The 24,211-nt window shown below is 32.7% G+C and overlaps 1 protein-coding gene across 1 annotated transcript; it reads left to right on the top strand.

Annotated features, from left to right (window-relative positions):
- Nucleotides 1–6,122: 6,122 nt before the first annotated feature.
- On the top strand, nucleotides 6,123–12,063 carry LOC115974515 (synaptotagmin-2-like). Its single transcript, XM_031094915.1, has 12 exons — nucleotides 6,123–6,559; nucleotides 7,409–7,507; nucleotides 7,605–7,655; nucleotides 7,757–7,880; nucleotides 8,352–8,470; nucleotides 8,623–8,724; nucleotides 9,213–9,287; nucleotides 9,417–9,493; nucleotides 9,619–9,865; nucleotides 10,148–10,498; nucleotides 11,131–11,262; nucleotides 11,618–12,063. Exons 1-12 carry the CDS (start codon nucleotides 6,449–6,451, stop codon nucleotides 11,747–11,749), a joined length of 1,620 nt encoding a protein of 539 aa, XP_030950775.1. The 5' UTR covers nucleotides 6,123–6,448; the 3' UTR covers nucleotides 11,750–12,063.
- The last annotated feature ends 12,148 nt before the right edge of the window (nucleotides 12,064–24,211 follow it).

Genomic DNA, 24,211 nt, shown 5'->3' with positions numbered 1-24,211 from the left:
AATTTTTGTTGTCATCTCCTTTTTATTGTTAAAGGGATTGTCATAATAATCAAGGATCTGGATAAGGTGGATTAACTTTTTAACCCCCTTTTTTTTATTTTTTTTTATTATTTTTTTTTTTACTTTTATTTCCATTAACCTAAATTAAGGTAGGTTTGGACTAACAGGTTCAAGATATTTCAAAACTGACCAATTTAGTCCTTAAGAGATGAGAGAAAAATGATGACGGCCTAACAATGTTCATTGTTTAAGGGCTAACTTTTTATTGCCATGCCAGGGGGTTAAGTCTTAAGCTTAAAATCAATGTATTGGTGCTTTGGACACATGTCCATATTGTATTGGGTCCAATGCATAATGCACTTTGTGTTGGGTTTTGTGGAGGCTAGTTATATTTGATCTGGTTGACGACCCGAATAATGTTGCGTGGTTTTTAATGGGAGACTTTCTGAGGTTTAGTCCATGGAGCGGAGACTTAGGCCGGGAAATTTTTTTTGCCTGTTTTGTAGCCCATTATGAATTTAGAAAACATTGTTTTTGTGATTAAAGTTTGTGGTTGTCGTTTTTGAGAGTGAGAAAAATTGTACTGCCGCACTTTGTATCTTTTCCTGATAATAGTGAAATCCCTGCAACTCCATAGACAAATTGCAGAACCACGTAAATACTGTCTTGTGCGTGTGATTATTTTTCTTTGACGTGTGTTTTCTTTATTTTTTTTGTTTTTCATAGGTTTGAGAATTTCGGGTTAATTCCCTTCACTTTGAATACGTGTCCATATCCTATCGAGTTCAATACACTGGACCTAATCAGTATCCTATCAAAGGAGGGGTCCTCTTCTTGTCTCTCAAAAGGGCTGGTACGTTTTAGTTTTAGTGTTTTACTACTGAATGTGATGTTAATTCCAGACATCACCGCAAGATTCCTATCTTGGTATCGTGTGTTATACACCGCAAAGCCAAATTTGCTTTGATCACCTAAGCAAATATGGTATCAAAATATATGGCAGCCAAACAAACAGGCAACAAAGTACATGGTGATTTGTTTATAAAAAGAAAAAAAGAAAAAAAAGAAGTCCATGGCAACTTGCAATTAGTTGATGGTCAGTTTGGTGTGAAGCTTAAAGCCAAAACTGGTCCAGTGGTCCTAGACAGATCAGCTTCGTATAGTCTCGTGTCCTACCATCATCATAATACAATTAAATCGTGTCTCCTTAGTGGAAGCTGATATAACAAGGGGTTGCCATCAAAAGTGATAGTTAATTTAAATGGTTAGCTACTAATCATGAAGTTAACAATTCAAGTTAATATATTTGAGAATATTTTTTTTTATAAAATTATTTTATTTTATAAATTAGAGGTCTTTTTTGTGGTTGAATTATAAATTTGTTGTCAACGTATAGTTAGGATTGTAAATAAAACAGCAATTCATGAATAATTTTGACTTTGTTTGGAAAACAAAATGTTTATATTTATTTATTTATTTTTGTAAATGAGCCATGCTTAATCATAAGTTTCAACTCAACTATTAAATATTTTAAATTCAAACAGAAATTATACATTCATATTCAAATTAAAATTAAATAAATTAATTTTGAACTTTTCCTAACCTTCTTGTAATTAAAATCCAAAAAAAAGAACATATTGTATAGTGTATACGATGTATACTTGACCGGAGGATGACAATGTTGAAGATCAGACCAGGTGTTGCCTTCAATATGCTTTTTTTTTTTTTTTGATGGCTTTTTGATACATCAATTGAGACCACAAAAAAAAATTGAGACCACAAAATGAAAAGGATCCAGCTCTATCTGTTACACGTGATATATATATATATATATATATATATATTTTGGTTGGGTGAGTCTGTTACACTTACACACGAATAGTGAGAGTTGGAGTCTGCGCCACGATCGTGACTGACCAGATAATGTTGGGTGGAAGATTTGTATAGAAATCGCAACGATTTGATTTGGAAAACTTTTTTTTTTTTTTTTTTTTTCAAGAACCAGATTTGATTCGGAAAGTAAACAGGTTCTTATAAACCAAAATTCTTAAGATATTTTATATAAATTTTTAGAATTTTATCTTAAACTCATTTATTTTTATTTATAAAATATAAACATATTCTGATATTCCAATTTCGTTTATTTATCTAATTATAAGTTGCTCACTGAACATCGGTAATGCTATTTAATTAAATTTTAGAATTTAGTATGAACTTTTGGAAATAAAATGTTAAGTACATTTTTTATATAATGAAACACTATAGTCTATAGGTACTCCAATTTTTTAAGGTTAATCTTTTATGGTTAATCTTCTTATTTTAAAATGCAAGTGGTTTTATTATATTGCTCTCAGTTTCTATAATTAAAGAGGTGAGGGGTAGTGATTGGTGAGTGGTCACCCTTCATAAGCCAAAAAGGAAATGAATCATTGAGACATTGAAATGTGTAAGTTGCATCACAAAGATCGCAAATCCACCTAATTAGTGAATATATAATTCAATGTCAAAATAGTACTCTTTTTTTTTTTTGGTGAGGGGGGGGGGGGGGCTCCTAAGGTTGTAGTCGAAGTAAGGATTTATTTAGATACTGTTTATTGTTGAAAACTGAAAAAACTATTAGCAAAATAATTTTTAAATGTGTGAATAGTGTCGTGGGATTCAGTTTTAACTTAACATTTGCATTTTTCTGTACTTGTGGATTTCATGAATAGTGCACGGGACCTACAGAAAAATGCCAAACGCTCCAATTTTCATTTTTCAGTGCAATCCAAACTCAATCTAAGTCTCCATACTTGGGGGGGGGGGGTCTCCTAAGGTTGAAGTCGAAGTAAGGATTTATTTAGATACTGTTTATTGTTGAAAACTGAAAAAACTATTAGCAAAATAATTTTTAAATGTGTGAATAGTATCGTGGGATTCAGTTTTAACTTAACATTTGCATTTTTCTGTACTTGTGGATTTCATGAACAGTGCACGGGACCTACAGAAAAATGTCAAACGCTCCAATTTTCATTTTTCAGTGCAATCCAAACTCAATCTAAGTCTCCATACTTGGAAGTTTGATATGAACAGGTTTTTTTGATAAGTAGATTTATTGATCTAACCTGTTTTTTTCTTTTTTGGAGATCTAACCTGATGTTAGTAGTATGAATTTGGGAGTTAAACCAAAAAAAAAAAAAGGGTTTAGGGTCAAATTTTAAATTTGATAGGATTTAAGGTTCCCACCTTAAGTACTTATTTGCTAATTAAATCTGACTCAATTTTGTATTTAAATTACTAAATCATCGGTAAAAACCATGTGATGTACACAACTACACATGGTTTCTGTCGAGCTATTCATAATTTGTAACATATTATTATCAACTTAAAAAAAAAAAAAAGAAGTGCATATTATGCAATTAAATATGTAAAAAACATTTTTTATTTTTGTTTTAAGCAATGACACTCAATACTGGCAACATAATACTCTTTTTTGTTTTCTTTACAATGAACATTGTTGGTTGTTGGGGTGGGGGCGCGTAGTTCAAAACTTTGTGTTCGTTTGGGATATGCTAAAATTTTCAGTTTATTTGTAATTTTAGTTTTTTTATTTTATTATTATTTATGAATTTTACTGTACTTTTTAATACTATTTAAAAGTTTCATTACACTATTTAACTTAATTTTTAACTTTTTTTATATTAAAAAAAAATTTAATTTCAATTAAATAAATTATTCCAAATGGACTCTTCAAATCAAATTGGAGCTGTCCTCTACATGACTGCTTACATTCCAGTGTACTTTTTGAAGCTCAACTTTCCAAATTAGATTCAAATCAAATAATTTAGAAAGTTTAGTTAAACTGTTAAAGGAAGAATAATATCCCAATTCCCAACTTGCTTTTTCTTGCTTATATTATACTCTTTGCAAGGGCTGGCATGGTCTACCTCTTCCAAATAAGACGATAAACCCAATAAAATGAACAATTATTATTATTTTTTTATTTTTTGATAGGAGACAATTATTATTTTTTAAATGAACAATAAAACTAACAAATTTAACCCTTCTTCCCTCAGAGACAGGAGGATAATACACTGCTATCAATATGTCGGTAGTCGGTAGACTTGTCACATGGCACATGGCTGATGGCAAATCCTTTATAAACCAGACAAAAGAACGGAAACAAAGGAAAAGGAAAGCAGCCTATTGGAGAGCGCAACAACCAAAAGTTCCAACACTTATCAAAATCCATAAAGCCAAAATACAAAACCAATCATTTTCTTTCCTTTTCTTCTGTATCTTTTTTTTTTTTTTTTTTTGAATGAATCTTTTTTTTTTTCCCCTATCTCCTCGCCAACGGGATTTATTTTCTTCTTTCTTTTTATCTTTTTTATTTTTATCATTTTATATATTTGCTCTCAAACTTTTCATAATTATTATTATTTTTTAATTTTAAAAAAATATATCTTAATCTTTGGCTAGACTAGACTATATACTCTATGTCCATAAGACATCTTAGAAATTCATAGTAGAGTGGATAGAAGTTGAGACATTTGGATTTATAGCACGCCATTTAAGTCTATTAAATTTATCAGTTTTTTAGAAGAAAACCTGAAATATTATTAAAATGAAAAATCAATCATGATTGGCTAAGAGCATCTCCAGCAGATTAGGTAAATTTTTGTACTGTTTGGAGAATGAACAGTGACTTTTACCTTTTAGTTACCTACTTTTTCAAATGCACTTTCCAACAGATTCTCTATCTCGTTTAAATATTATTTCTTCATTCATTATTTATTCTTTTTTTAATAATTACATATCTTCCAACATTTTTTTATTCAATACCTAATTATTATAATAAAAAAAGACATTTGAAGAATGAATAGTAGCCCATCAGACTTGATGAGCTACTATTCATGAGCTAAAAAAAATTCCGGGTATAGAGAGTCCATTGGAGACCTATTTTATGGGTTTACTCTCTATAGTAAAGATGATTTTGTGTTTAACTCTCCTATTGGAGATGCTCTAAAAGTATATTATTGAGATGTGGAGGAATATCTTTTATCCGCAGTCCACACAAATATACTGCTAATATGTTTTGCATGTCTAATAACGTTGTAGGCCACAAAATTACCTTTTGAATGTTCTCGAGTATAACTTTTTCTTACTTTTTTTTTAATTGAAACTGTTCATAATTACTAATATCATGTATTGATTAAACACATATTATAAAAAGTTAAGAGAAGCCCATATAAAGGTGATATTTCACGCATCATACTTCTATCACCTAAGACAAAATGTCAATTTGTGGGTTCCAGTTAGCTCAACTAATTACTAGTGAAGTCTCTGATAGTTATATAAGAGATCTAGGGTTTAATCTCTACCTATACAAAAAAAACTGATTGGTATCTTGGTATGATGATAAAAGCAGACATTATAAGTTGAAATTCAAAAAAAAAAAAAAAGCCAAAATGTCAACAAAAAAAATTGTATGAAGTATAATATAAAAATAAAAATGATTTTTTTATGAAAGAAAAAAAAAACTTATTAATATCTTGAAATAACAAAAAAAATTATCATTATAAATGGAGTGAAGACAATATATTAAAATTTTTTTTTTTTTGTTTTTTAATTTAGGGTCATGTTAAGGGATATCTTTAAGGTAATTGTTAATAAATTATAATAGGAAAATTTTGACACCATTTTCATGAGAAATATAAAAAACTATCAATAATATTTATTATTTTATCATTCTCTCAATAATTTTTTTAAAAAACATTCCCTTTAATTATTTATTAAAAAAAATTATATCCTAGTCTTTAACGGTAAAGCTTATAGCTGGAGTGGGCACAGTAAAATAAATGAGACTATATCCTAGTCTTTAACGGTATAGCTTATATAGCTGGAGTGGGCACAGTAAAATTAAATGAGACTGGACTTCTCATTGACGAGTCACACACGCACGGGCCACGGTTCAGCCACTTAAAAACGTTACCGACAGAACGCAACCATCACGCTATGCTTTGCTTTGCTGCAAAAATTTCCTTTTAGAAAGTCGTTGTAGTGTGAGTGAATCCAACGGTCGTTGAACGCTATAAAGATTTGGCCACAAGAATAAATGCTCTCTCTCCATTATTATTATTGCAGTTTCTGATAAGATTTTACCAGGTACGCTTAAATTTTTTTCCAACTACACACACTTGTTTTTTTTACTTTTTCCTTCTGTTTTTGCACCCAACTCCACAATGTGATTTGAACAAAGGATAAGACAGATATTTTTAGTCATTCTTCAGTTTTCTTTTTAATGCCATCTGGGTTTTGTTTTTAGTGTTGTGATATACATATATCTAAGTAAACAGAGCAGAGTCTCTTTTTCCTCTCTTTTTTGGGTTCTTTTTTGTTGTATCTTGTTCAAGTCTGGGAAAGAGTGAATTGGTCAGATTTGGGGTGGTGTGAGAGTGGGATTGAGATGGGTATTTTGAGTACCATATTGGGTGTTTGGGGTTTTGGAGTGGGAACTTCAATTGGGCTTGTGATTGGTTACTACATGTTCATCTACTTCCAGCCCTCTGATGTCAAGGTCAGTCCCTCTCTCTCTCTCTCTCTCTCTTGTTATATCTTGTAATTTGATTTTGATTTCAAATTTTGGCTTTCCATTGGTTATTTTTGGTTCTGTTTGTCTGAATTGTCTTCTTTGTATATTTCCATGTTTGAATTACAATGAATGTTTTGCAGATTTGGTTGAGAAAAGTTTGTGTAGTTTTGGTCCATGATAGTGTCATTTACCCAAAAAAATTTGAGTAAATAAGTCATAAACAAGAAGAATATGGGTGGTGCCAATGAGTTCTAGCTCATTTGGCACTTCTTTTTCCAACAATTATAGGATAATTGTTTTTTTGAAAAAACAAGAATATGCTGCGGCTACTTTTGTAAGATAGTGGTGTGCTTGCTTAAGTATGCTTGTGTACCTTGTCAATAGTTTTTTTGAAAAAACTAGAATTTGCTGTGGCTACTTTTGTAAGATAGTGGTGTGCTTGCTTTACAAATTAGTACCTATTGACTATTCAGGAACTGAATAATCTTAATCTGGTCGGGAAGACTGTGCAGTGTATGCATATTCATTTTACATTTCAACGTGTTGTGTTTTACAATAGTTTGGAGCACTGTATAATTCAAATTGAACATCCTTAGATTCTCTCACGGTATATAATGTATCAAATTCAGTTTATCTTAATGAGGATCTAGCTTTGTAATTTTAGTTGCTATGACAAATTTTAGTATAAATAATTCTGTACTCTCTTTTTCACACAATGGAAATGTTACTCACTAAACACGATAGTCAGAAAGAAAAAGCAAGAGGAATTTGATTTGCTAGCCTGTTAAACCTACTTGAGTTGATGGAAAATTTTCATTTGTCATGCGCGTTCAGGATCTTGTGATTCGTCCTTTGGTTGAGCGAGACACAAAAGGCTTGCAGAGTTTGCTTCCAGAGATTCCCCAGTGGGTTAAAAATCCAGACTATGATCGTGTATGTTATTCTTTAGTACCCTCTTTTCATTCAGTTCTTTATTTTGGCTGGCTAAGTGCAATATGCAGCTTTGAATTACCTTTTCTTGTGGGTGAAGGTTGATTGGCTTAACAGATTTATCGAAAAGATGTGGCCTTGTCTGGACAAGGTATGCATACCTCTAATGATTTAAATTTATTCCTCTTTTGATATATTATTTTGGCTAATTTTTCCTTTTTGCATTGACTATTGATGATTCAACATTTCTAGGCAATATGCAAGACTGCGAGAAGTATAGCAAAGCCTATTATTGCTGAGCAAATTCCAAAATACAAAATTGACTCTGTTGAATTTGAGACACTGACCTTGGGCTCCCTACCACCGAGCTTTTCAGGTTGAACTGCTCTCTCTCTCTCTCTCTCTCATACACGCACATGCACAAATGACTCACTGATTTTGTACAATATATGTAATATAATCTGAGGACTATCGTTTCCTTGATTCTATAGTATGTTTTCGGACATTTTATTTTATTTTTTTATCAAGTTAGGTACAATATGAAAATCATACTGGGTTGGGGAATGTGAAAGTATTGAACTACTGTATAATAGTTTCTCATGTAAACCACTCAGTTTCATGTATACTTATGTTTCTTAATTGGACTTCTGAGTTTTGTTACTTTACCCCCCACCCCCTATAGGTCTGATACTTTAAACAAACCTATGTCTGGGTTGTACCGTGTACAGCTATTAGTATCATTATTCTTGTCTTTGTTGTAGTGAACCTTCTTATTCTCCCCCCACCCCCCTTCTTATTATATGTGCTTATAGATAGAATTCTCATCCTTGGTTCTGTTGTATGCCAGGAATGAAAGTTTATACCACTGAGGATAAGGAATTGATAATGGAACCAGTGGTCAAGTGGGCAGGGAATCCTAACATCACTATTGCGGCTAAGGCATTTGGGTTGAAAGCCACAGTTCAGGTATTTGGTTGAACAACTGTTGGTGCAGAGAAAGAAACTATTATTTGTCAAAGTTCGCTACATGGTCTCTCTTTCTCCACACACACATATGATAAGATTGTTTCTGAACTCATGTTTCCTAATAGATTTCTGATTTCTTGAGAATGTTTTAGGTTGTTGATCTGCAAGTGTTTGCTTGTCCCCGTATCACCCTGAAGCCTTTGGTTCCAACCTTTCCGTGTTTTGCCAAAATATATGTGTCTCTCATGGAGAAGGTGTGTGGTAATTTTTTAATATCTCAATGATAGTTTTGCAGAAAAATTGTCTTTGTTGCTACATAGGCTTCACTTTGGCTGGTGCCTACACTTCAGTGCTGATTATGTTCAAATCCTCATGAGAAGATTTCTGGCTTAGAAAATTTTTATATCTCCTTTCTTTGTTTCAAAAACTCAAATTTTCTTTATTCTTTATTTGGGGCAGAATCCCCAGTCAATATGCAGTTAGACCTAGTTCGGATTGAGGGGGAAGTAGGGCGAGTAGAAGGGAATTGGTTTGGAAATTAGGTTAATTTCGGACCAACTCTACTCTCCTCTACTCCCCCCTCCTTCCCCCTCAATCCAACCGACCATTAAAGTAGCTATAATACACTCTGTCTGTCTCCCTTTCCTTTTACTCTTTTTTATTTTTTATTTTATTTTATTATCTTATTATTTATATACATATACTTTTTTTTACTTTGGTCATTTTTTTCTGATTTCTTCAGCCACATGTTGACTTTGGACTAAAACTGCTTGGAGCTGATGCTATGGCCATTCCTGGCCTTTATAGGTTTGTCCAGGTAACACTAATTAAGAGCAGAATGAAATGACTGAATTTTCAAGGAACATCTAATTGTGTTTGCTCCACTATACTTAGTTTTATTTTGGTATTATCCTGTTTCATTCCTGAAAATACCTTTTGCTTCCAGGAGCTTATTAAAGATCAAGTTGCAAAAATGTATTTATGGCCCAAAGCCCTAGAAGTACCAATATTGGATCCAACAAAGTAAGTCTGTCATTCTATTCTACCTATCTTTAAGTAATAGTGCCATGCCTTGAACTAAGTCTGTTGTTCAAGTAATAATGTCAAGCGTTTTGTTAGGACTTGCTAATGTCACTTAATTTTGGCAGAGCCATGATAAGACCTGTCGGGATTCTCAACGTGAAGATCCTAAGGGCCATGAAGCTTAAAAGGAAAGATCTACTGGGGTCATCAGATCCTTATGTGAAATTCAAGCTCACTGAGGACAAGCTTCCTTCGAAGAAAACAACCGTCAAACATAACCACTTGAACCCTGAATGGAATGAGGAATTTCATGTGGCTGTTAAGGACCCAGAATCTCAAGCCTTAGAGCTAATGGTTTATGATTGGGAACAGGTATTTTTCTTTGGGTTTGCGTTTGGTCAAATCCCCGAATTCAAGGTCACCCTCACCTGTAGAAACTCCCTACTTGGATATGCAGAAAATTGTGCATTCATTATTCTCTAGGCCCCATCTTTGTTGACAACTTCTGGTTTTCACTTACCACCATCAGCATAATAAAACTAGGAAACCAGCCCTTGGTTGACTTATATAGGTCTCCATGTTACCCAACTCATGACCGTTAGTTGTATTTCTTATATTTTTCAATGTGTTCAAATTGTGCTTCTTTCTACATAGATTGGAAAGCACGACAAGATGGGTATGAATGTCATTCCACTGAAAGAGCTTACACCGGAGGAGCCTAAAGTTATGACTCTTGATCTTCTAAAAAACATGGACCCAAATGATGTTCAAAATGAAAAGTCTCGTGGGCAGATTGTTGTGGAAGTGTTGTATAAACCTTTTAAGGAAGATGAAATACCAGTTGATGTTCAAGATTCAAATGAGCTGCAAAAGGCTCCTGAAGGAACACCTGCTGGTGGCGGTTTGCTTGTGGTTATCATTCATGAAGCTCAGGATGTGGAAGGAAAGCACCATACGAACCCATATGTCCGGTTACTTTTCAGGGGGGAGGAGAAAAAAACCAAGGTATATTGTTGTTGTTATTAGTTTGATTATTACTATTCTTTTTGTTTTTATTGTTTTTGGACATAGGTGGGGTGGTATGTTCTTACTTTTTGAGCTTGTCTGAGCATAGTACCAAAAAGAAAGCATAGGTTGTTTTTGTATAGATAGATCGCCATCTCTTTGAAGCAGCTCTATCTTAAACTCAACCCCCACACGCACACCCCCCACCCCCAAAAAAAAAAAAAAAAACTGAATCATTTTTGTGAATACTTTTATGTGAAAAAATATCTGTTGATGCTGTTCAGTGGATGATTTAAAATTTTTTATGTGGATATCAGTCCACTATGATGTCATCTGGGAAGATCAGACTGTGCAATCGGTCTTCATATAAGATTTCTATGGAATGTTAATTAGGTAGCAGGAGCTCTCATTGTCTGGTAGCCTGTTCAAAGCAATGAGGTTATCTCTTTTTAAGATATGGCATCCTGTTCATTTGCTATGGGTTGCCTCCAGACAAGTCTGAAAGTGCCTAGCTGCCTTTGTTTTTATATTTAGTCCTTACCCAAGTCCTTTCCTAGCATTTTCATGTGTTTGGTCTTTTTTTTTTTTAATACCTCCCAATAGCTATTGACAACTGCACGTTATTGACACAGCATGTGAAGAAAAATAGAGATCCTAGATGGGAAGAGGAGTTCCAGTTTATGTTGGAGGAACCACCCACCAATGACAGGCTTCATTTGGAAGTAGTTAGTGCCTCCTCGAGGATGGGCATCCTGCATCCCAAGGTACACATTGTATCCATTATACATCATCTTAGTACCAGTTTTAAGATGGCAAGTAAAGTCTGCTTTCTTGTGGGTACAGTACATAAATTGAAATAATGTTGTTTATAGCACCAAAATGAGTTTTTGCATTTTCCTTGCCAAGCAAATATGAGCTATTTTTAGAAAATTATAATGTTAGTGATTTTGATTATAACAAGTGCAAGAAATTTGCTCACAGAAATATTGAGTGGAAAATTATAATAAAACGAAATGAAAAAATAGAATTTTCCTTGGAATAATGATTAGTGAAGAATAAGTTCACTCATAATTGCAATTTTTTTTTTCCTTATATTTGTGTTCTTTCCTTTCCCATCAGGAAACTCTGGGTTATGTGGATATTAATCTATCTGATGTTGTTAGCAACAAAAGAATTAATGAGAAGTACAATCTCATTGACTCAAAGAACGGACGGATTCAAATTGAGCTGCAATGGAGAACTTCATCTTGATGGTAGTGCTCTGTGACCAGGGTAGCAATTCCATGGGGAAAACATCCTTGTTTTCTTAGTTTCAAACGAAGTGTTTGTTCTTATATGCACAGTAAGGTTGATATATGCTTCAAACTGACTTTGTATATAACCTGAAGAACTAGAAACAATAAATACTTGCTTCAAGATTGCCAAGACCTACTCTGTGTTTTTACTACTAGTATAATAGCTGATTCAGTGTTGGGTCAGCTGTGACTAGTTTGATAGCTGATTCAATGTTTGGATTTTGTTCAATTTTGAGAACAAAGATATAAAAACCACAATGATGCTAATCTGAATTCCCCATCTCCTGTTTTCATGAACTAGTCTTGGACGTGCTTATTTATTTAAACAGAAATAGGCCAAAATATATTGTTAGCCCCTAAAGTTTACCGGCTTAAATTAGCAATTTTAGTTGATACAAGGCCAATTTTTAATGAAGTGGTCTATCTGTAATACATAATGGCTTTATTGAACCCAAACCCAAAGTTGAGCTAGAATTTGACATCCCTCAATTTGAGCCCTAAGCAACTAGGGTCTGAAATCTCTAGCAGAACTTCATACGAGGGCTAAATATATTCATTGCCTCAAGCTGCATCAGAAACTTAAACAAGTGATATAAACTTGGCATTAATATTTTTCTAGCAGAGACATCTTGTACATACTGCCATGAACGATCATACAATAGTTGCAAATCCATGAAAGAATTAGCAACTATTGGGTACTCATCTGTGGCATCTTTAAGGAGCATAAGAAGTAAATACGTAATGCCTAGCATAAGCTTCAATAGCAGCAAACTGTCGGTATTCATTCTTGCATAGGACAAGTCAAGATCATCTATCTGTAACTCTTTTGCTTGACTGATAAACAAGCAGTTCATTGCATAGTACACGAGGCTATCGAATAACGTATTGTTCCAACACTTAGATGGCAGTTCCAAGAGCTCGAGTTCTCGATCATTGAAGAGAGATCTTCTTCCCTGAAGTTACTATGCTCTCATAGGCAAACCAGGATGTTTCCAATTGGCTTTATTATATCCTCTTGGTGTTATTTGAGATTTCAAACTGTAGTTGTTCAGGGCTCATTTGGGGAATGTGAAATCTGGGCCCAAATTCGGTTTAGGGTTTGGTAATTTTTTTTTTTAAATTAATTTATTTTAGAAGTAAAAAAAAAATGCTACATTACTACATCATTAAAAATAGGTTAGTCTTATTGATCCGTTAGTTTTGTTTTGTTTTTTTTTTTTTTTAATTAATTTTAAATTTTTATTTATTTAAATTATGAAGAACACACACAAGGGAAAGAAAATTAAGTTCTAACATATTGATCCATTAGTTATATATACATGAAACTCAACGGAATTATATTGAATGACAAATAGAGCTCGTTATTTAAACTTTAAAATTGCTTATTTGAAACATCAAGGATTAAAGTGCTGAATGTGTAAATTTTAGAAACCAACATTTTATTTTAGCTAAAGAAATAATTTTGGAAAAAGAAGAATAATATGGAAGCATAAATTTTAATACCAGTTTGTTGCAATTTGGCATTGACGGAAGCGAATTTTTGCCAAACAATAAATTAAAAAACATGCACATGACACGACAATATTTAATACGATCCTTTTTTAACAAGTCTTTTTTCTTTTCTTTTTTTGTGTTGTAAATGCATTTTATGTTTTCTGTTTAGAGAGGGGGGCTTCAATTTTTTTCTACCATCATATCTCCATCCACAAGCAACATTAATCAAAATCCAATATCAATATAGCATAGATTACATCCACATTTAACCAAAAGCTCACAAGCCACTCTCAGTTACTCTCACAAACTCAAAAATACAAACCCAAGAGAAACGAGTCCTTTGGCATGGGTACTGTTCAAAGTTATTTGGAAAATGAGAAAAGAGAGTGAATTTCGACAACACCGTTGCCGAAATTCTAACAAAAAGCATGAGAGAGGAAAGAAAAATGATGTGATGGGAGGAGGGAGAAAAAATTTGAATTTCAGTAATGAGATTACTGAAATTCTTGTTGCCTGAAATTCCTGCCCAAGTGAAGTGATAGGTGAAGTGCTCAAATTGCTAGGTGAAGTGCCCGAAAGGGAAAAAACCAATTTTGGCAACCAAGTTGCCAAAATTGTAGGGGAGTGAGGAGAGAGAAAATAGGAATTATGGCAACCAAGTTGCCGAAAATGGGAGGAAAAAAAAAAAAAGAATTGTGGCAACCAAATTGCTGAAATCTTGGTGAGAAATTTATAGTAATTTTGGCAATGGATTGGAGGAAAAAAAAAAAGAAAGAATGTTGGCAATTGATTTGTGGCAATGGAATTGCTGAAATGGAAGGAGAGAAAAAAAAAAAAAAAGAATTGTGGCAATTGATTTGTGGTAATGGAATTGCCAAAATGGAAGGAAAAAAAAAAATTTTGAGGCAATTGATTTGTGGCAATGTTGTTGCCAAAATGGAAGGAAAAAAGAAAAGAAAAAAGAATTGTGGCAATGGAGTTGCCGAAAATTGGAGGAGAGAGAAAATATTTAATAGGAATTTTGGTATGCCGAAAAAAAAAATTTGTGGCACCAAAAATTAGAAGAGTCAATCACCTCACCTCTTCTTCCTTATTCTTATTCTCCGAAGTATTTTGAATATATTCTTTATTCATTCCCAATAAAATCTGACCTACTGATATCACACATAGAATCTATGTTGATAGGCCAAGAAGGTATTGACCCCTTTGGCAAATTAATTAATTAATTACCCAAGTGAATTAATTAAGTTAATTTAACATGCAATAATGTGGTAGCACAAACAAATCACCAACTAAGTTAAATGTAGTGGAAAATAAATTTGACACAAGTGATTTGTTTACAAATAGGGAAAACCACCAAGGCAAAACCTCACCGGGTGAAATTAAGGTCATCACTTCCGAGAATCCACTTTTATCAAAACAAGCAGTTACAAGTAAAATAAATCTCAGTACCTAATACCATCCTACAATTGAACCTTTACTCAATACCCAATTAGACTTGTATTATAGCAGCAATCGCTCCGTTCGATGCACGAATCCCAGTACATGACTAACCAATAATGCACGGATCCTAGTATGTGACTAACACACCAACTTGAGAAAGATGTTGGCTGCAAAGTTTTTCAATTCATCAACAATAAAGATCATGAAGCTCCTTGATCACAAAACCATTAGCGTAAAGACGCAGTAACTTCTACAGAGAGAAAGCTGAACTAGGGCAATTTCTGTCTCTAGTCATAATATGCATGTAACAATAAGTGCGACAACCTTGTGACAGCCCTTAAATAATCCTTATATATATCTAGGGTTGTGAGAAAAGAAATCCTACACAAATACTCAAGGATATGCGTGTAATCAGATCTGGAATTTCTGATTTTGTAATTTTCAACAGATACAGCTTGTGTCGAGTTTCAACATTAAACCTCGATAAAAAGGATTCTGTCGAGACATCTGTTGAGCTTTAAAGAAATACACTTGCTCACTTGTTTCTTGGTCAAATTTGCTTGGCTTCAATACTAAACTAGAACATTTGTTTCTTAAAATACTAAACACATCCTAGATCTACCCAATTACAAGTAAAGTGCGTTTTGTCACAGGATTAACTAATTACATCAAATATGTCCCTAACATATTTCATGGATTCTTTTTTGTCTTTTCATTTCTCCTCGTTATAAAAGGCAGAATGCACCATCACTAAACATTGTATCTCCTTACAGAAAGTTACATTTTTCATTACCTCCAATTGTTCAGTGCTATATTACTCTTCTACTTTGCTTTAGTGTGCACAACTAAAGATTGTAAGTTTTGGATTAATATGAGTTTTTTTGCTTTGCTTATTAACTTATAGCTCTAGAAATTAACAGATTTATTATTATTGTATAAATATATACTTTGTAAATATTAGAAGCTAATACATTGTAAAATATTATGTATTGTTGTTGTAGGGATGTAGGCCCAAATATATATATTGGGCCTTGGGCCTTGTCCGAGGAGGCTCAATGGTCCGAGAATAGATCAATAGTAAGGAAGACATAAGACTTTGATCTTTCTGAGTAAGCTATGACTGTAAAGGCTGGGAGAGGTGGGCCGAGGAGGAATATCCCCTCTGCTAAACGAAGCAAATATCAAAATGTGTGTCTATCATCTAGGGTGACGTTTTAGGAAGTTCTATTGATAAGGACGTGTATTATGAACGTACAAGAGGGATGGAAGCTAGGAATTATCTAAGGGAAAGTTGCTACCACCACATTGAATACTCTGTAGCTAACTCTCTGGTCACATTAATGAAGAAGTGATATTTGAACAGTGTTTTCCAGCCTTACAGCTACCCCCAAAGACTTTAGGAGGGTGCTGATGAGATAAGGATCAACACAAGTAATCTACTGTCCACGTGGAGGGCAGAGATGCGAATGGAGAAATGGTATAAATTAGGAGGAAGGCCTTAAGAGAGGGGGATCAGAAAATTAAGAAAGAAATACTGTAGCAATCAAAACTGTATTTGTAACCAATTTCAAGTAATATATACAAGAACGGATCTCCTCGAACTGTGCCGAGGATAATTTTCCTCAGATAAAACTAGTCCACTTATATTTTATTGTCATCTAGATCCATTATAATCGTTACCCAACTTATTATAGTCTAGTTTTCCAACTCACTCTCTACAAATTCATTGTATTGGGCTCATTGGGCCAAAATCCACTTACTTTCTGGGCTTACGACTCAAATTGCGTCCTTACAGTTGTAATTAATATTGTTTGTATGACTATGACTATGATTATGATTATTGATGTTGTTGTTGTTATTATTATTCAAATTTTAGATTAATGAATTTTTTTATGGTTAGGACTACAAGCATTTTTAGTTATATTTGAAATTTACCATAATAAATTGTAATAGTCACCAAATATGAATTTGATTATTTTGTAGTTGATAACATATAATCAGCCTATGACTTAGGTGCTTCTTAAAAAAAAAAAAAAGATTATGCTTTTATGCTAGGAATTCTTTACTTTCACTCATTACAGAATATTGCCTTGTATAGCAAATCTCAAGTATCTTGTTGAGATCATTATAAATACAATATCTTGAACTCTTTTAAGGGTCAAACTGATTCACATAAACTTTTGAGTATTATTGTTATTTTGTGTTTATTTATTATTATCTGATTGTGTTTTGTTGTTGTTGCAAGTATCACTCTATAATTCTCACTCTTTCAGTTGGTATCACAATTGCGGTAAGCATCTTGACTCTCTAATTAAATTTATGCATGTGTTTTGTTAATTTTTAAATTATTTATTGTTATTATTATATGACCACAAAAATTGTAATAAATTGTATTATTGTGATCTTTTATAATCAATTTTACTTTGTTATTATCAATTATTACATCTATTACTTGGACAAAATATATTGCATAATATGTTTGTTGGTTTATAATAAAGATATGTATGTGTATTCTTATTTTTATTTAGTACAATAAATTGTACATTTGTGTTTCTTTTTCTTTAAAGTTTAGTTGGTATAGGTTGGGAAATGAAAATTAATTATATGCTTTACAAATATTATACGCTAATATATTGTATATATCATATATGGTTATATTATAGTTAATACTAATTATTGTGTGTATGATTATTTTTGCTAAAACTATTATTATTATTATTATTAAAAATTTTGCTTCGTAATATATGGACCGCATTTTGAGTAGTAGCAGCTATGCGGTGTGTATCATTGGGATCATTAGCAGCTCTCTGAGTGGTGGTTTGGTCATACTAAGCTTTAAACTCAAAACAAGTAGTCTCTGATGTAACATGCTCAGTTGGGTTATCATAGTCAGCATCATTAGTGTTCATTGGCCGATAAGGAAGATGTTGGTCCTCAATTGCAGCATGGGTATATGGAGTATGATAGTCAGCACCACCAATGTTGATTGGGGAACAAGCCGCATCTTCAAAATATTGACCAATATGAGTGGCATATGGATTATGAAAGTGTCCACCATATGAATAACTAAATGACACACTCGGTCCTTCGTTGGCATAACAAATGGGAAAAACATCTCGGTGGTTCTCATGGGCTCTATACCCATGTACAACTCTGCACCTACAAATCCATATTGGCAACCTAACATATCGAATATTGTATTGACACCATTATTATCTTATGCCAAAACTTGCTGGCAAATCACAGGATGTGGATGACATTGAAAAGAAAATCTATACCAAATAGTAAGTTTTGAATCTTCTTTGTTTATATGAAGCATGGATGCTATTCCATCACATAGATCTTCAAATGTAACACCCCCGCTTAATGGAAGCATAGAAGGAGGTGGCCCTTCGTAATAAACCTCATTTTCGCCATGTTTAATTATTCCACCGGAATGGATGAGAAAAATGAACAACTTTTCTGTTATTTACACTAAAACATAACAATAATATTAATATATTAACAATACACAACCATTAAATGCAATGCAAGAAGGTAATCCATTAAAAATATTCAATGTTTAAATAGCTAGAGCTGAGAGAATTCTATTAAAGAGGATTGGTTTACTAATAATTTATTACTGTCCATCATATTAGTTAAAATTATTTTTTGTTTCCCTTTTTTTAAGTAACTTAACATAACATTAACATTTAGAAGGATTTGTTATGGTTACGTTAATTATTTTATGTAGCTCTTCATTTTGCTTCTTCTAAAACAAGACAGATTATATAATGTTCTCATGCATCCATACGATAATAGATAAATATTTATAATATCGTACAATTTTCTTTATTATTATTATACCTAAAACTTAGATTTTAAGGTTTATGAGCATATACTAACTTTTTTTTTTTTGGGGTTTTCTTATAGCATATGTGTATATTATAGGCTAACAAAGTAAGTATTTCTTTAAGGAAAATTTATGTCAATTTTGAAATATATTTTTGCTATATGAAATTTTAGGCAAGAATTCATGGACAAATAATATAAAACATATCATACAAATCAGTTTATGTTGCAAAACACATAATACAAAAATAAGATTTTCATGAACAAATAATTTAACAAAAACAAGATTTTCACGCTTAGCTATGCCCCTAAAACATATCAACATGAATATTATAAAAAGAAAAGTAACTACTTAAGAGATGTAACTCACCTTGTAAGAGATAAATAATGGATAAATATTTGCAAGTGTTGTTCCTTATAATTGTTTGTAGAATGTATGACACGCATAAATTGAAAATGGTTGATAGAATTATGAGGGAAATAAGAGTGGAGAAGAAGGTTGATAGAATTTTTAGGGGAAAAAGAGTAGAAAATAAGAACCGTGGAAACTTCAGTAAAATTAGTGTTGTTTAAATAAGATGCAAGTTTCATATAAGTTAAATTCTTAGATTTTAAACTGTATAGCTAGATTTGCCAATTGACCAAATACAACACAACACGGACCAAGATGGGACACTTTGATACAAACAAATTACTTAACTATAAACATATATTTAGTGCAAAGAATCTTTGTTTCTTTGTGTTTTTTTTTTTTTTTTTTTTTTTTTTTTTTTTTTTAGTTTATAGTGTGCACATCAATCATATTTTTCTTTCATAATTTTCTCTCATGCATGGACAGGAATCTAGCATAGAATAAGAATATATGTACTTTTTTTTATAGAATAAGAATCAATGTACTTGAATCTATAATTATTTGTCTCATAGGGAAAATCATGCAAAGAATATTTTTTACAATATGAAATGAAAGAACATAACATACACACAAACTAAACTGCTTCGGTAAAAAAAAAAAAAAAAAAACTACTGACAGACGGAAAGAATAAGAACACGTGTGCTTTTTAGAATAAGAATCCAATTTTTATTTTTTATTTTTATCCAAACAATTCTCTCTCTCTCTCTCTCTCTCTCTCCTCCAATTTTCGGCAACTCCATTGCCACAATTCTTTTTTTTTCTTTTTTTCCTTCCATTTCGGCAACAACATTGCCACAAATCAATTGCCACAATTTTGTTTTTTCCTTCCATTTCGGCAATTCCATTGCCACAATTTTTTTTCCCTCCAATTTTCGGCCTAAATCTTTTTTTCTCCAATTTCGGAACTTGGCTGCCACAAAATTTTTTTTCCCCTCATTTTCGGCAACTTCATTGCCAAAATTACTATTAAATTCCTCCCCAAGATTTCGGCAATTCCATTGCCACAAATCAATTGCCACAATTCTTTTTTTTTTTTTTTCCTCCAATCCATTGCCAAAATCACTATTAAGTTCCTTCCCAAGATTTCAGCAACTTGGTTGCCACAAATCTTTTTTTTTTTTCCTCCCATTTTCGGCAACTTGGTTGCCACAATTCCTATTTTTCTCTCTCCTCACTCCCCTACAATTTTAGCAACTTGGTTGCCACAATTGGTTTTTCCCTTTCGGGCACTTCACCTAGGCAAGAATTTCGGTAATCTCATTACCGAAATTCAAATTTTTTCTCTCTCCTCCCATCACATCATTTATCTTTCCTCTCTAATACTTTTTGTTAGAATTTCGGCAATGGTATTATCGAAATTCACTCTATTTCCTCATTTTTCCAAATAACATTGAATAGTACCCATATCACAAATAAACTTAATTTTTGCAATATTCAGCCAAAAGACTCCATAAGAAACCTCTCATATGTTTTTGTATGGTTGTAATGAGTGATCATGCCATAACATAGTGTACTCTCACACATAAAATTAGTCAAATAACCTCACTTGATGAATGATGTTACATCACTGCTATATTATTACATAATGATCTTGGCCAATTTAAATCTTGAAAATTTCAGTTCGTTAACAGCCTTGGAAATTCCAAAGAAGAATTCACCCCTTCCCAGCCACAATTTTTGGACATAAATTAAAATTTTCCCCAACTCTTTGCGGTTCATAAGGCCATTATGTGTACTTTTGTTGACATGACTAATATTATAGTCATATTTTCTCCAACTCTTGGATGATGATATTTTGGAAGAAACAGTTGTTCTTTCTTGTATTTTCAATTGTACCACATAACACACAGAAGTAGCTCTCCGCCCACCCACAAACTCTTTCAACCCAAGCCTTAAGAATTGCCCTTGACAAGTGAAGTCATGCTCACAATAAATAGCCCGAAATTCCCCAAATCACGAGAACAGAAGGCCCAATTTCTCATAGATGCCAAGAAAAAAAGGACCCCCCACAAAGATGTGACCTTTCCCAGCCTTGCACTCTATTTTTTGGCTAAAGACAGGCGAGAATAATCCATCAGCCTCGTCATCATGGCTAAAGACAGCCTTACACATTTGGACATTGAAAGTCGAACTTGCAATTGTCTTGGTCAATCATTCATCAACGTTTCTCGATTCCCAAAAGATTATTGAGCCTATTGGGTATTGGCTCCTGGGCTTTACTTAATCCAGTAAAGCAGACCATTATTGCGGTTTCTATGGAGCTTTCTCTGTGCCGTAGCCTCAATACTCCAGCTCTGGTTCCAAAAGCCTAAGAGGGCCTTGCAGCGCGAGACTACAGCTTTAGCAGGGGCACCAAGGTGACGTCAATGGATTTAGATACCTGCATTACTGCAGCATGCAATAACCCCTACTGTGGAGAAGCTGAAAAATACTACTATCCTGACAAATATAAAAATTTATCAATAAAATTAATTATTATATCATTTTTACATAAATTAATTTTAAAACTAATATCCTTAAAATATTTGTTAACGTATCTCAAAAATGTTTATCTCAATTTTGGAAATAAAAATAAATTTGATAATTTTCGATCTCAACAATTAAATAATGAATGTGGTTAATAGGTGCTCTCAGTGCATCTATTAAACATTCATTTTAGAAAACATTTTATAAAAATTGAAAAAATTGCCAAAAAAATCAACTACATTTTCATTTTTTATAATTTTTTTTCTAAAATAGTTTATTAATAAATATCCTAAAGTCATTTGTTATAAAAAAAAATCTTTAAATAATTATGTACGGTGTAATAGCAAATCTCAATCCAATGTCAATAATGCGCATTGTTGGATTGAGTCAAGGATTTTTTCAATTGACCTTATCTTATTGGATTGAGAAATTCTAAACTGAACCCAATTCTTCACAAGTATACAAGTCATATGCTTTAGGTTGGGTTGATGGAATAAACTTAAATTTCATCACTTGTAAAGAAATCGAACCATGAATTCAAACCACAAATATTTGATAGTTCAATAGTGAAGAAAAGTGGGGTGAGGATCAAAATTTGAACCACAAATATGAGATGCCATGAACAATATCATTAGCATTGGACATTCAATTGTTAGTTGAAACCCCCTCTTTCCTTTTTCTCTAAATTAGTCAAAGCTGTTAAAAGATAAAATGGTTTCTTTACAAAAGATGAAATTTAAGCCGGTTTCATCAACCCAACATAATGCATATGGGCTTGTATATTCCGATTGAAAGAGTTGTGAAGTTGACTTGATATAGTAATTATGTGGTGGAGTTGGCTACTTGCATTATTGTCTAAATAATTGAATGATGTTGGACAATCTACTATAATTTTTAATTCCAACAAGTAGCGGAATATAAATTTCAGTGAACCCGACTGATTAAAATAGTCTCCATACTCAATCAATGTCTGAGATGCAGGATGCATTAACATTGTACTTTACGAGGCAATGCCAATGAATGAATGAATACTTTTTGTTTACTATTTGTTTACCACCTAGCACTACAAAACGCAAATTTCAGCCTCCCAAGTACACTTAAAAGCATTGTGAATCAATGGATCTCCTGCTTTCTCTGGATATGGAGATTGGAGAGCTAGAGAGCATCCCAAATCTCAACTATCCAAATAGGTTTTTGTTGCTGCAAAAGTAGCTATCTTTATTCTTCAAATCACTCACTTAGATTCTCATAAATCTCAAATAGCCACTAATACTTTCCACAAGAATATGAATTTGTTCTCTACTCTAGTGGGATCGACATCGAATAGATGCTTGTGTCTTTGTACCCAAACTTATGCGGCTCACAAATTATCCTCAGTAATATACTTAAGAACAATGTAGCATTTCCACTCCACTTAACCTGTTTCAACTCTTGCATAAAAGAAGACCATAAAACTTAAAAGCCACTTTCTTACAAAGATGCAAAGGAATACTATTTTAAAAGCAAAGTCCACAAGCAGACTCATTGGAGTCTTCATTCTCAAGAATTGTTCTTTAAACACAATCTACGGATAATTCTAATCCAATAATTAAGTATCTAATTTCACAATTTACTTATTTGTGTGATTATTAGTTTTGGACACTTTTTATCCACTTTCGATTATATGAACCCAACATTTTTTACTAATAATTTACAGTCGCACGAGTTAACAAGTTGTGAAATTTGGTGTAAAAATAGCATGTGATCTTGCCAGTGTTACACTAATCCGTGCTAAGAGGGACTTGGGTGTATAGGCCTTAAAAGTTAAATTGAACCGGGGCACTAGCGGATAGGAAACTTGTGGGGCAAGTAATCAGACTGGAATGGTCGTATAAGCCGTTTGATTATGGGGGGCCACAACTGGAACGATCAGGATTGGTCAGAGAGAGTTATAGAAAAGGAACAAAAGGAGTGGACTTTCAGCTCAAAGCCAAAGTTGAGTTCAGAGGGGAAAGATGTCTGTATGGGAAAAGACACGGCCAGACTTTGCAACTGGGACCAAGCAAAAAAGACCACAAATCTCCATTCGTTTTTCTCAGTTCAATTCTAAAACGAAAAAGGACAGCATCTACATTGATTTTGATAACTTCCAAAGCCAGATAACAACGACATCGTTTTTTATTTCACACTATTCTATAATGTAGATATTTTCCTATCAAAAGAAAAAAAAAGAAAAAAAAAAGGTGAAATTTGAAGTATAATCACGTCATACGTAGAATAGATACAACTGGTGCCTGGAGGACCTGACCCTGAAGAGCAGAAGAGACAGCAAAATCACGCCCCCTGTGGCCCTGTCATTCAAACTTACAGATCACGCCGTCAAAAACACACCTTTCAATTGTGTACTATATATAACTCATCAACCCCGACCTCAATCTTCCGTTTACATTAACGAATTACTTTTCTATCTCTTTTTATTAATTTTAAAAAAAACTAACTTTTTCATGTTTAATTAATGATTTTGAGCAGTATAAAATCATACTTAATATTTTTTTATTAAATATAAATTTTGACAAATTTAACATTAGATTATATCTTATTCTTACATGTTTCATATTTTTAAAATTTTTTAAAAATTGAAAATCAATAGTTATGTTATTAATAAATTATTTAAATTGCAAGTTTTTGTAATTTAAAATTATGCATAAAATATAAGTTGATAGATCATATAGTAAATAATATTTGATTAACACAAAATTTGATATGTGTATTAAGAATGTGAAGAACATGCAA

This window comes from Quercus lobata, chromosome 2 (assembly GCF_001633185.2).
Source record: "Quercus lobata isolate SW786 chromosome 2, ValleyOak3.0 Primary Assembly, whole genome shotgun sequence".
NCBI lineage: Eukaryota > Viridiplantae > Streptophyta > Magnoliopsida > Fagales > Fagaceae > Quercus > Quercus lobata.
The sequence above is the reverse complement of the archived record's forward strand: the minus strand, read 5'-3'. Positions and strand labels throughout refer to the sequence as shown.